The sequence below is a fragment of the Hirundo rustica genome, chromosome 6 (genome assembly GCF_015227805.2).
Source record: "Hirundo rustica isolate bHirRus1 chromosome 6, bHirRus1.pri.v3, whole genome shotgun sequence".
NCBI lineage: Eukaryota > Metazoa > Chordata > Aves > Passeriformes > Hirundinidae > Hirundo > Hirundo rustica.
In genome coordinates, this window is record NC_053455.1 from 29,143,071 (window position 1) to 29,155,857 (window position 12,787).

The 12,787-nt window shown below is 41.7% G+C and overlaps 1 protein-coding gene across 3 annotated transcripts in view; it reads right to left on the reverse strand.

Annotated features, from left to right (window-relative positions):
* The window catches only part of PAPLN (papilin, proteoglycan like sulfated glycoprotein), a 45,487-nt gene that overhangs the window by 25,769 nt on the left and 6,931 nt on the right, over positions 1-12,787 (reverse strand). For 2 of the 3 annotated variants that reach the window (XM_040067316.2, XM_058421085.1), the window contains exons 2-7: positions 11,559-11,621; positions 3,208-3,323; positions 1,833-1,893; positions 1,464-1,566; positions 476-606; positions 34-157 (exon numbers count right to left, since the gene is read on the reverse strand). In XM_040067316.2, the coding sequence (XP_039923250.1) occupies positions 34-157; positions 476-606; positions 1,464-1,566; positions 1,833-1,893; positions 3,208-3,323; positions 11,559-11,621 (598 nt within the window). Of the gene's footprint in view, positions 1-33; positions 158-475; positions 607-1,463; positions 1,567-1,832; positions 1,924-3,207; positions 3,324-11,558; positions 11,622-12,787 lie in introns of all 3 variants that reach the window. The other variant, XM_040067315.2, reaches the window with a different exon arrangement.

Consider the following 12,787-nt stretch of genomic DNA (forward strand, 5'->3'; position numbering starts at 1 on the left):
TCACCTGCCCAAACTACCTAGGATCATCTGTACCTTTGGGGAGGCTGGCCACGTCAAAAGTGCCCTTCACACCATAGCAGGTGCTGCCATCTCCTCCACACTGCAGGCACTTGTCTTCCTTCTTGGCAGATTCCAGCATATTATCACAGCCAACAGCCTGCCAGAGCAGAGGAACATTAATAGGAATAAACTGTGATGACAGAAGGGGAAAAAAAGGCCAAACGCTGGACAGACCTATTGAGAAAGCCTGAATCTAGGGAGCCTGGGAATTCAGGATAGGGCAGAGAAAACTACAAGGCTGTTATCTACTATTTCACATCCAGAGACATAAATGCTGTCCACATGTTCCTCAGCACCTTGAAACTGAGTGATTCACCTTTTCTGATGTTATTATGAAAGGTCAAGTAGAACAAAGGGAGACCACAGAAAGATCAGCAGACCCAATGATGAATGGAAAAATACCAAGATGACTAACCTGACAAACTCCCTCTACACAGATATCTCGCTTGCCAGGCTCACAGGTCGTCCCATCCACCACTGCTTCCTTGTGCCTGTAGTAGAAGTTTTCTCCCTTGGGAATACAGTTTAACTCACACTTATTAGGTGCTGGGAGGAGAGAAAAAAGAAACATTATAAATAGCTTGATAGTGCACCAGGAGCCTAGTCCTAGGTCACAGGAGTAGAAACAGAGGGGTCTGACATTAAGTGGCAGATATTGAATGAATTTCTTGGTCACAAACTGCTGGAGGCTGGAAAAATACCCTAGTAATATGTCACTGTATTCAGACATTTCCTCAGGGGACATCAATCTAAGTGGATATTTGGTTATTCCTTAATAGGATTGCTCTTTAACTCCCTTGGAGTACAGGGTTTTCTAGAACAAGAACAAGTGCTGATACAGAACTGTTATTTTAACAACCAACAAAAAAACCCTTTTAAATTCACCTTAAAATCCCTCATGATTTGTTAACCATCTGTGAATTATACCATATCAAAGCTCAGAGCAAGGATCCCTGGTTCCCACACCTGCCTTCTCAGCTGGTTCCTCAAGAAAGCACGGGCTGACGAAAGAGATGTATTTTCTGAAGCACCCTTTAATTACATACATTTGCTCTTCTTGTGCCCTGCTAATATTCTATTGGAAAATACAGCAGAACTTCTGCTCCTCTAATACTTCGGGACCTAGCTTCAAGCAGTTCCAGATTTCCTTGAGCAATGTTTCTGAAGGAATGGCTGTTATAAGAGACAAGCACATATTGCTACAATGCTGTCTCTTGGCCCACACATCCAGTGTCTTCAGGACAACAGTGCTTTGCTGCTGGCAAAAGGATTTTTTTCCAACTCCTACCCCCCACTCCAACTAAGTATCCTGCAAGTATAGTACAGTAAAAAACATTACAGTCACTTCAAAACATATTGTTGATAGGCAGTGATGAAGTGGAACCCCACTTTTTTATCATTACCTCCATAATATGGAAGCCACTTATATTTTTTGCCTTGGAATTCTGTCCTATCAAACTCTGCACACTGCTCTGCTCGGAAATCCCGTGAGCCTTCTGGGCAGTTCTGTTTGGAACAGAAAACATTTCTATTGGAGTGTTATAAAAAAGGAGGAAAATAAAGTATACGATAAAAATTTGGGGGTTAGTCTTTTGCCTCCCCTTTAAATTGGGGCATAATTTCAATATACTTTTGAATGGATGCTGCTAAGGAACTGCATTCACCAGTGACATCAGAGAAACAGGAACTAATAATCACACCTTATTTCTGTACAAGAATTGTTTGGGGAAAAGGAGCAACGGGCAAGAAAAACTAAAACCAGAGCACTATACCTGAATATTACATGACCGATAGCTTCGTGTTGGTCCAACACAACTGGGAGGACCTTCTGTCCTGGGAGACAGAAAATATACATGGTGCTCTCTGAAGAATACACATACAAAAAGTCATCTCATGGCAGACATTACAAATCACCTTCACACCAAGCATATCAACCTCACAGAGTTCCCTGACACAGAGAAATAACTAAAATGCACTTCTTCACCACTAAAGCAAGCTGGCATTTTCTAGAGGTATTTCATGCTATGGTTTGTGTTCTGACATGAATGAGACACAGACCATGAGCAACTGCAGTACAGCTCTTCAGGGTCACGTTTCAATTAAATAATGGAGGCTGAGATTTTAGTCCATGAGGATAGTGGCCAATTCAGAATATCTTTGTGCACCATTTATTTTGTGCACAGTAGGTTCCTTATAAGGAAGAGGTAAACATGCTTATGGAAAGTGTGCAACACCCTTAGTCCAGTCAAACGACCCCAGCTGAGGATTATGGAGAGTAACAATCATGGAGGAAATTGATCTAAAAAGCCAATCAATGCCTAATACCTCAGAGTTCCTAAAATGGAGAGGGAGGCCTCCAGAGATTCTGGTAGGTATAAACCATAATGGGCAGCCTTCAAAAGAGAGCTTTCTTTATTCTGTGTGGGAAGCAGCAGTTTAATAACTCTGGCTCCTTCTATTACAAAACCTCCTCTTATTTCTCTAAACAGAGAGAGGCTATTTTTTCCAGGATATTGTTGAGAGTCTGGGTGGGTTTTTTTGTTTTTTTTTTTTCCCCCTGCTTTTGTTTTGCTTTCATCCACAACAAGATCCCTAAGGTCCATCATTCCCAACAGGTCCAGTACCAATCATCATTCTCATTAGGATGCAGCTAACCCAGCTGCAAAGGAAGTGGCACAGCACTAAAACTGCTTGAGCCAAATTGACTCTTCAGTTTGTTTCTTCTGGGGCAATTTACTGTCCTGAAAATCATAAACCTGAGGAAACCTCAGCACTGTCACCAGCTCTCGGGAGAGAAACCAGCTGCTCTGGCCTGTTCTCCATCTCCCTCAGGGCTTGCCACACTAGATCTGGTTGAACTGCTGCTACCATGCCAGTCCCCTGATTGCACAGCGTCAAATCTCACAGAGAAACTGCTGTGCTCTATCAAAGGAGCCAAAGCAAGCATGTGTTGAAGAGGGCACTACCCAAAACAGCAGTGACAAGACTGAAACTGAGGTTCATCTCAAAGTGGACTCATTCCCCTGGGATCAAACACTTAGTCATTTTTTTTCTGGATGTATATTGGAACATAACTGCAGGAGCTCAGTAACAGTACAACACATTTAAAGAAAAGAAAAGAAGAAGAAAAAAAGGGTTAGCCCTTACCTTTGGGAATAGCAGCGCCGTTGCCGAAAGCTGACTCCACCGCCACAGCTCCGACTGCACACGCTCCATTCACCCCAGCTCCCCCAGACATCAACCTGCCGTGTCATCCGGTGGCCCTGGGAATAAAAAACCCCACAGACACAGCAAAAAGACATGGCAACACAGGGGAAAAAAAAAAAAGGAAAATGAGGCAGAGATCCTATGTGTTCTCTTGCAAAAAAGGCTGTCTTGCTGTGCTGTGTTCCTAACATGAAAAGTGGCACACGGTAATACATCAGAAAGATCAGGTCTCTAGTATCTAGGAATATTAGCTTCCTGAAGCCATATAGCACATCCAGCTTCATAATCTCTCTAAACCGCTACTGTTTGTCTATTCATAGAATTTATGCACTTTTGAATAACGATCTAAAAGAGGATAACATCTTCATCTCAGCAAGGCAGCAAAGGCAAATCGTTACTTCAGGGACTTTGAGCACTGTCGCTCCACACCAGATCAATAGAGCCACTTAAACACAAATCCTTGGCTCTACGTCCAGTACTTAAGAGAAGTAAAGTAAGCAGAAAGAAAAGCTCCAGAACACATTTTTTACTGCAACAGATTTCCATATATGGACTTTTATACTCCTAACCCAGCTGCGTCCAAGGACAATGTCAAGATCTGGGCCTTCATTAGCAAAACCCTTATTAATTTTGTATTTAGCAAGTTGGATACTGACATTAAGAGAAATAACCATGATAATATAGACAAAAATTTACAAGTGTGATGGAACCAACCAAAATACACTGTCTTGGAAATATATGAAATATCATATATTCAGAAAAAAAAAGGCCTTTTGCAGCTTATGGGATCCACGTACAGCAGGACACGTGTGGTTAGTGGGAAGAGCAGCAATATTTTAAGGAAAAAATAATATTTGCAAGATGCAGTAGGATTAATTCTGCTTGAAAAAAGAAGGTAAGTACAGGGTTATGTGGTGAGTGACACAGTAAGAACAGGGTTTGCTGTGCAGCTGCACCTGTAGGTGCAGTTTAGGTATACAATTCTACCACTAAGAAGGTAGTGCAGGCCATTTGGGCACTGAGACATTTGCCGTAGTGAAGAATGGGCAGGCAGAGAAAAAAAAAGGTAAAATATTACTGTGATGTGATCTAATTCTCCTCCACACACAAACATCCAGGCCTCTACTAGAAATAGGAGCTAGTCTAATAAATCATCTAGTGAGCCCAGCTCGGGCAAGATGCATGGGTTAATCCCCCCTTGTCATTTAGACAGGTTTTATAGTTCTACACACACACTGTCTGCCTTCCTGTATCTCCAAGTTACAGCCTTGTTCCTTTACTTCACCCTTTTTTAAGGACTAATTCCCTGCTGCTGGCAGAGCAAGTAGCCAATCATATCTATGCATTTACTACCAAATTACCCACAACTATCTAGCTGCAGAGTCACCCCAAATTATTACCTGCATTTCTCTAACGTGAAACACTTTCTTCCTAACCTAGCCACTTACTTTTCTTCACACAAGTCCTGTGCAATTTTTCCTAATACCTCTGGTTCAGACCAGCTCTGTTTTCCTTCGCCCTGCTCGTTCAGTGGCACTGCCCAGGTTACAGCCACTTGTACATACCTCCTCTTGGCTAAGTCAACACCTCCCTGACCCTGTGCCAAACCCTTCTCCCGCCCTTTCGCTCCAGATACTCTGTTCACTGTTTGTCTTCTGCATTCTCATTTGCCTTTCTGGGTATAATCCCAACAACAGTGTTTCAGCTTTCAGCGAGTGTTTTTCAGCAGTCTTATTTTCCCAAGTTTTTCTTTCAGACACCTAATTCCACCGCCTGTAATCCCTTCTCCCTTACCCTCAAAAGAATAAAATATGCTACCGCTCTGTTTCTCGGCAGTCTTATTCCTCTGTATCAACTGACTGATTTAGGAGCAGTATTATCTCACCCTGGAAACAAGGGACCTTTCAGTCAGCATGAGGGAGAAGGAAACATGTAGATAAAAATCCAAAGGAAGAGCATTTGAAAGTCAGATTACTGTAAGGCAATTAGGATAGAAAGCCCTTCCTTGACACACACACACCACTCTGATAAATATTCCAATACCCCTCCTGCAGAACTAGCATTATTTATTCCTTGTATAGAGAGTAAAATCTGCAGGGACTCTTTGTTGTAAGGCTTATGCATCCACGGAGTGCAGGAACAGTCATTTTTCTCAGTATCACTCCATTTATGTACACCTCAAAAGGAGCATCAGACAAAAGAATCCTCCCAGAGCAGTACAGTGTCAGAGAAATATTTTAATAGGGGCCCAACTCCCATATTTGGAAATCTGTGTACGGTCCTCATTATTTCAGTAACTGCACGCATGTATACAGGCCAAGATAAAGCTGCCTGTTTATAATAAATAATAAATATATTATTACATAACCTGATAACAGGACATTTTTAGATGTTGTCAGCCAGCTTCTGTTCCAACAGCCTCTTTCTGCTCTCTTCAGACACTGGAATGCTTTTATCTCATGTCAGCCAGGACAACTAGATTCCATTCCCTCAGGGATTTCAGAATGAAAAATATACAATCTTCATCACTGTTACAAATTCATTTGGTTCCATTCTTCCCTTGCTTCAGCCTGACATGCCTACAAGAATGTAGTTTATTTATCTGCACAAAGTATATATTTTAATGTCTCGAGATAAGTGAGAAAATGCATACAACCATCTTCCTTGACTTCTGAAAACTCCCCAAAGAGCAGTCAGTCAATGCCCAACTGCCCTGTCCAGTTTCATCACCAGCTGAGACACCAGCAAGGCATTCTTTCTGAGAATACTCCTATTGCCCATGACCCCGGCACTGTGGGCTTTCAGGGCTCATTTGCATGCAGGCTGCTGTGGTATAGAAGTTTAGAAGGCCAGGGATTTCATTTTTATGAACACTGCATTGCTTCCATCAGTTCCTAGACAGACGAACTGCTGATGTAGTCAGCATCTGCTGTTTCCAGGCCAACTGTATCTGATATCATCAGCAAGTAAAAAGCTATGCCTCTGAGTCATTAGACCTCCAGACCTCATCTGCAAGGACAATTCCAGTATGCACCACATGCAAACAAAAGAATTCTAGAAAAGCTTCCTAGATAACTTACTATATCCCATGTAATGTTTATTTTTGTGTATGAAACATGCACTGGAAGAGAAGCTATGAATGGGACTTGACTCAGAAAGACAGAAAATGCTGGCACTACGTAGGAACACTTTTAAAGGGGTCCTTGAAAGACTTTCCAGTCAGTTTAATGAGATGGATAGGAAACTATGCATGGGAAGAGGACTGTGCTTCCCAGACAAAGGCATTGGAGGCATGCAGTGATCCACAGAGTTCATATCACCAACTGTGGACAAATGATTCATTGAGAATAATTTCCTAGTGCCTTGTTGCATCTCAAAAACTAGCAAGCTCTCAAAGCAAACATCAATTTACTATACAGTCCCAAGTGAGCACTGAAGTTCTGCAATCACACATCCAAACAACCTACATCCCCAGTAAGTTCTTACCCCCTGCTCCTTGGGCACCTTTCAGGACTCAGAGAGAGTCACCCTGAATTATTCTGTGATTTTTTTGGGGATTGCTTTTCCAGACTGACAAGCAGCAACAAGACATCCTGTTACACCACTCCAACAGCCGCTGCTCGAAGCACTTGGTTGCTGAAAACCCCGCTATGCCCAAGAGGTTTTGGACAAGGCCACTCGCCCGGAAGGTTGCACAGCTTAGGTCTATTGAGGTGCAACTGAAGCATCATTTTGGACACTCAAACATTGTTACTGTGGCTTCTGGGGCTGTTTCACATGCTTAGTAGGCTCCATTGGGATCAAGTACAAATCTCAGCGCTGACAGGGAGAATGTGGCAGGAAACAGAGGCTGACAACGAGGCCCTGTCCAGCTGTCACCCACTGAAAACAGATATTGCTCACAGTGATATAACGTGGAGTTACAGTTATGTACTCTTTCCATGGCTTAAAACCGCAGTCAAAAATCAGACTCTCTCTCTTTAACCTTTCTTACTATTTTTGAAATAACACTGAATCATTTTATTCAATAAATATCTACTTTCTGGTGTTTATAGTTTCTGAAATATGGCTAGTGTTTATTTTTGACACACTCTGAACTGTAGCATCATTAAGGAAACTTGTAGGAGAGAAGGGTGAAAACCAAATATTTTACAAAAGGAAACTATCACCACTATCACTTCTGTAATGGTTTCATTGCCAAAGTCTTGGTGAGTAAGATGTCTGCAGTGAAAAAATGCAACTCTGTTAACATCGAATAACAAGTGCTTAAGGAAAAGTTAAAAATGGAAAGGGAAAAAGAAAGAAAAGTGCCAAGGTGCCCCAAAGGTTAGCTGCTCCCTGTGGGCTGGAAGCTGGTAGTGGAAGGCTCTTCCAGGACAACACAGCAGGCCAGGGAGCAGCCCCAGCCCTGGGAATTGGGAACCTCCACCTGTCACCAGGCTGGAGTGGGGCCAGCAGGTGGGCCTGGCTCATCAGGGTCCACGGCTGGATGGGCAGAGTTGTGGAGATCCTCACTTCAGCATCACTAGGGCAGGAGCCAGCAGCCCCAGGAGGCTACAAGGGGGTCCTGGGCAGTGGGCTGCGTGTGGAGAATCCAGTCAGGGCCAGTAAAACCTAGTAGTGCCCTCAGGGCCCTAACAAAAACAACCCACATGGAGTGTATCCTTAAGCCACGTGCTCTTTGGGATATGAACCATTTCCTTCTCCTTTCTATATCCAGAAGAACTACCCAGTACTACAATGACGACCACCAATAATATATTTCCACATAGCTAACCTCTGCAGGACATGTGGTGTCCAACCCTCAACTGAAAGGGAGCTGAAAACATTCGGTATATTTTACATGTTTATAATATAGATATCTGCTGCTACGCCAATACGCATTTTCAAGATGGCTCCATCGGCAGCCAGCTAGGATATTAGCCAAAAATACTACTGAAAACGAGCTAATGAATACAAACCACATCAGCAAAGCATTTTTTAATAATTCTGTCTTAACCATTGATCTTGGCTCAGACACAGCAGGCTTGCAAAGAGCTTTGAAGGTGAATAATAATGCCAAGTACCATTTCTATGAATAATGAATAAGCAATCAAAGAATTGTATTTGAGTAAAACTAGAAAAACAAGAATGAAAATGAACAAGGTGGTGACAGCAGGAAGGAAAATACAAAGTGGTGCAGAAGAACTATCTTATTAAGACAAGCTGCTTTACGAAGATGAAGAAAAAGACCCGGGCTTTGTTAGCTTTAATGGCTTGTGGTTTACACTCACTGAGTACATCTCCTTTCAACCCATTCTCTCCCTAGCCATGGCTTGTTAGCATATCCCCTCTAACAAATCCAGCAAAATCCAGCAGTTTCCCAACACCTTCATTGCCTCAAAACGCTTCAGATTCTCCCTACATCACTGAACCCACTCCCTCATGGTTCCCGGCTCTTTTCCATGTTCCCTGTGCAACTCTTCGACACTCCTCACTGCGCTGCCTCTCTCTGGGCTGTCCCACCCTGCAGCTGGCTCCTTCCACACCCACTGGTTTCCCGTCTGCTGGGCGGGATATGGAGCGTGCCTGGTGCACTGCACAGCCAGGGATGTGCCGCTCCACAGGACCGTGCCCTGTTGGTGGGCAGCAGGCAGAGCAGGTACCAGCTGCTTTTCAGAAATGGAAAGGCTTCCAGAAGCTCTGGGTGACCTGGAGATGAGGAGGGAATTTAAAGAACTCTAAAAAGATATAGCCAATGCTGAGAAGTCAAATTAATTCTTGGAATCCTTGTGGAGGAAATGGAGCACATTCAGAAAACTCTACAAAGAGGATGATTGTGAGTAAACTTTATGACCCCAAACTTATTTGGAAAAGTGGACAAAACACACAGTATGAAGTCACCAGAAGTTGTTTATCCAAGGGGCCTAACAGGAACTCAAGTTTGAAAGGGATAAACTGTTACATACTCGCAGACAACCCTCTCAGCTAAATCCACTTCAACATGTGATTATTGGAAAGTGGAAAATCTGACACCGGTTTACAAAATGATCCCGGGGGAACCCATGGAACTGTACATTCACAGAGGGTAAAACTGACGTCAATTGATAAATTAGTAGAAGTTATAACAAAGAATAGAGCTAGCAGGCACCTGCATAAATACAGGATGTTTGGGAAAAAGTCAATAAAACATTTAAAGAAAAAAATTCTTTCTAAGAATATTGCAGTTCTTCAATTCACAAACACATCAACCAAGGTGACCTACCAGATACACTCAGATTTGCAAAAACCTTCAAAAAAAATCCTTTGCCTAAAGCTTTGAAGGAGGTTAAGCAGTCAGAAGGACAGTTCTTCGGTGGATGGTGAGCAGGTGGCCCAAGGACAAAAGCAGGAGTAAAATCTCCACCCACTGCAAGAACTGACATTAGCAGCAGAATTCCACGAGGAACCGGAATGCCTCAACACATTTACTGGTTATGCCAAAACCACAGAAGTACTGAAAGCAGATGATAAAGGTAACATAGGATCATAGAGGACAACAGAAAACCAGAGACATACTGCAAAGAACTATGGGAAAACATTATAGCATAAGCGATTTATCACTAAAATGACAGTGGAGATTTAATGTAGGCAACTTAAGTGACACACGGGAAACACAAATCCTACCCCAAACTGCTATTCTCTATTAATTATTAATTCATATTAATAAATTATTGCATGATAGTTGATATTTAGCTCTCAAGAGCAGGATCTTGGTATTATGGCTTCAAGGAGACTTTGACTAAATTCAGGGAAGAGAAACAGACATTTCAAGCTCAAAGGGTTCATAAACTGAAAGTGTACTGGGGCAAGTGGTACTTGCCTATCTTTTGATGGTTTTTTCTAGGCATGTTTGTGACATAGCTGGAGGCATGTTACAGGGCAAAACAGACTGGTCCTACCCAATAAAATTATTATTGTGCATGTTTTCTACCTCTCCCTCCATAGGAATAATAGTAAAATCTCCTCTTTCTCTGTCCTCACAGTAATTTTTACTGGTTTTGTATGACCTTAACTTTGATGTCCTTGTGCAGCTCCTGCCCTTTGTTAAATCTGGTTAAGGCATCTAAAAGTTTATTCAACAGATTAGCACTTTAAACAATGACAATGTTGAGTTATTCAGAATAAATTAAAAACCAGCATTTCAAACTAGAAATGCAGATCGATATAAAGAAAGATGTTCAGAGGAAATGTATGACTTGGACAGATCCAGTAAGTCAGGAAAACTGAACTTAAGTGGTGGCCAAGCAAAACTTGTCCTTTCATTCAGCATGGCTTCAAGAGGAACTATTGATTGCATGCAGAGGGTAGAGTCTACTGCTACGGAGAAATGTCAGCCTTCAAAGTCTCAGGGTATTTCAGGCATATCCCTTCCAAAAAAATCACCAAAATCTCCAAATTGGAGATAGGCAGGTGAACAGATGAACTGAATAGAATATATTCCATTTCTGGTTCTTTTAACATACAGTATGTTTTTTTTTTTTTTAATTACATGTAAGACAGCAAGCACTCATTTAAGCATATTTCCATCTGTAAGAAAAAATACGGCAACTATCAAACTCTGCTTGATTTCTGGTCTCTCATCCCTGATCTTCAAAGGTGGCCTAGAAGGCAAAACACCTACTCCAAGTGATAATTGGCTCCTTTTTTCCCCCCCCACTCTCTGTTCCTTTACACCTAACAAACATGTAATGTCTTCCTTTGCTAACGCTACCACTCTAATCTGCAGGTCCTCTTTTGCCTTAGATGACCAACTCACTAATAAAGTCTAACTTCAAGTCAGGGAGACTGTTCTCAAGCTGCATTTACTTCAGAAAGATCTTGCTTCTTGCTCAGAAAGGAACAGGAATCCCAGTTCTTAATTGCTGCATTCTTTTTCCGATAATATCACATCGGCTTAACATAAAGTGACCTCTCCCAGCAAAGCTAAACCACATGGCTAATACTTCTAAGACCAAAGAAAAGAGGAAAATGAACTAACCCAAAAGTCGTTCTCTTTATTTCAAGTGATAGCTCTCTCTGTCTTTGAAGCAGGAGACAGCAATTACTGCTTTGCCGATAACATCCCTAGAACCAAAGGCACTACCAGAATTCTATTATTTAATTGCCATGTTAGACTTTTCATAAGATGTGCCACAATAGGCCTGATGACTTGAACCTATTAGCTCTTTCAGAAATACTTTCTACAAAGCACTTGAGTTACAGATGTTGACAGTTCTTAACAGAAATATCTTTCATTTCTTGTAAAGGTGCTCAGAAGAGCATTTACTTACTGAAAATGCAGAAGGTGACATCGTTGTTAGAATCAACAGAAGGAACAAGTTCTTCATCTCTGCCTGTGGGAACAGAAAAATTACTCATCAGGACTGCTTGCTTCTTTGCTCTTTGGTGGAAATGTAAGAAGTAAAAATGGAGGTGGAAGTAAAGTCAAGGGGAGAGAAGAAAAGCAGTTTTACCACTAAACTCCCAGGATAGATGAAGGCATCTGCAAAGATTGAAATTACCCTGCACTGAAAGCCAGGATATAATTACTGAGAGTATTTCCCTGAACTTTCCTCTGGTATTATGAGAACACCCTCCCCAGGCACAGTGGAAGGTGCATGCTGTTGCATGTCTGCCCTCCCACCCCTTTACATATACACCTGATAAAATACTTGAAGATTGCAATGACTTCAACCAACCCAAGGTAAAAAATTCCACAGTTAACATTTCTGTACCCTACATTCATCTTGTGTGGTTGTGCTTGTTTAAAATGCAACAATTCATCATGGCCAGCTGTGACACTGTGAGTAGTTATATGCCCTCTGCAGAGAGGAGATCAGGTCATGTTGGCTGGTATGGCAGCATATAACAGTTCCTAAATTTGGGGAGTTATGCACATTTAGGGACCACAATACTTTGTTGGAACACTGCCTGTTGCTACTTAATCCTTCCTCTTTTGAGTTGCAGCCCACACCAACCATCACTCACCAGAGCTCACTGGTGTGACCAGAGACACTTCAGCCACTACAGACTGACTGACTCTTTCTCATCACCATTTTCTCATGACCTTGTGACAAGTTATAAACCCAGGGGAAAAAAAAAAAAAAAAAAGAAAAAAAAAAAAAGGAGACAGACTAGATATTCCTAGCACAGTTTTATCTAATTTGAGCTTCTTTCTAACTTGGGAAAGGAAAGGTAAAAGGAAAAATTTTCCTTTCACAGTACACAATAGCATCAAGGAAGAAATGTTTATCACATCATCCTTGTAACCTCTGTTTTAATATTCTTCAAATAGAAAACATTCATATACAGCTCCTTTAGCCTGACCTATTAAATCCAGATAAAACACAGAAGGTGTATCACTGTTAACCATGATAACATTGATATAAAATCACTGTTGCATGAGGATATGACATGAGAACTGTGAGAAATGCCAATTCACTTGTTTTTGAAATTTTAAAAGTTTAATAGTAAGTAAGATGGTTATAAAAATAGAATTAGAGTAAAAAAATTGAACAAT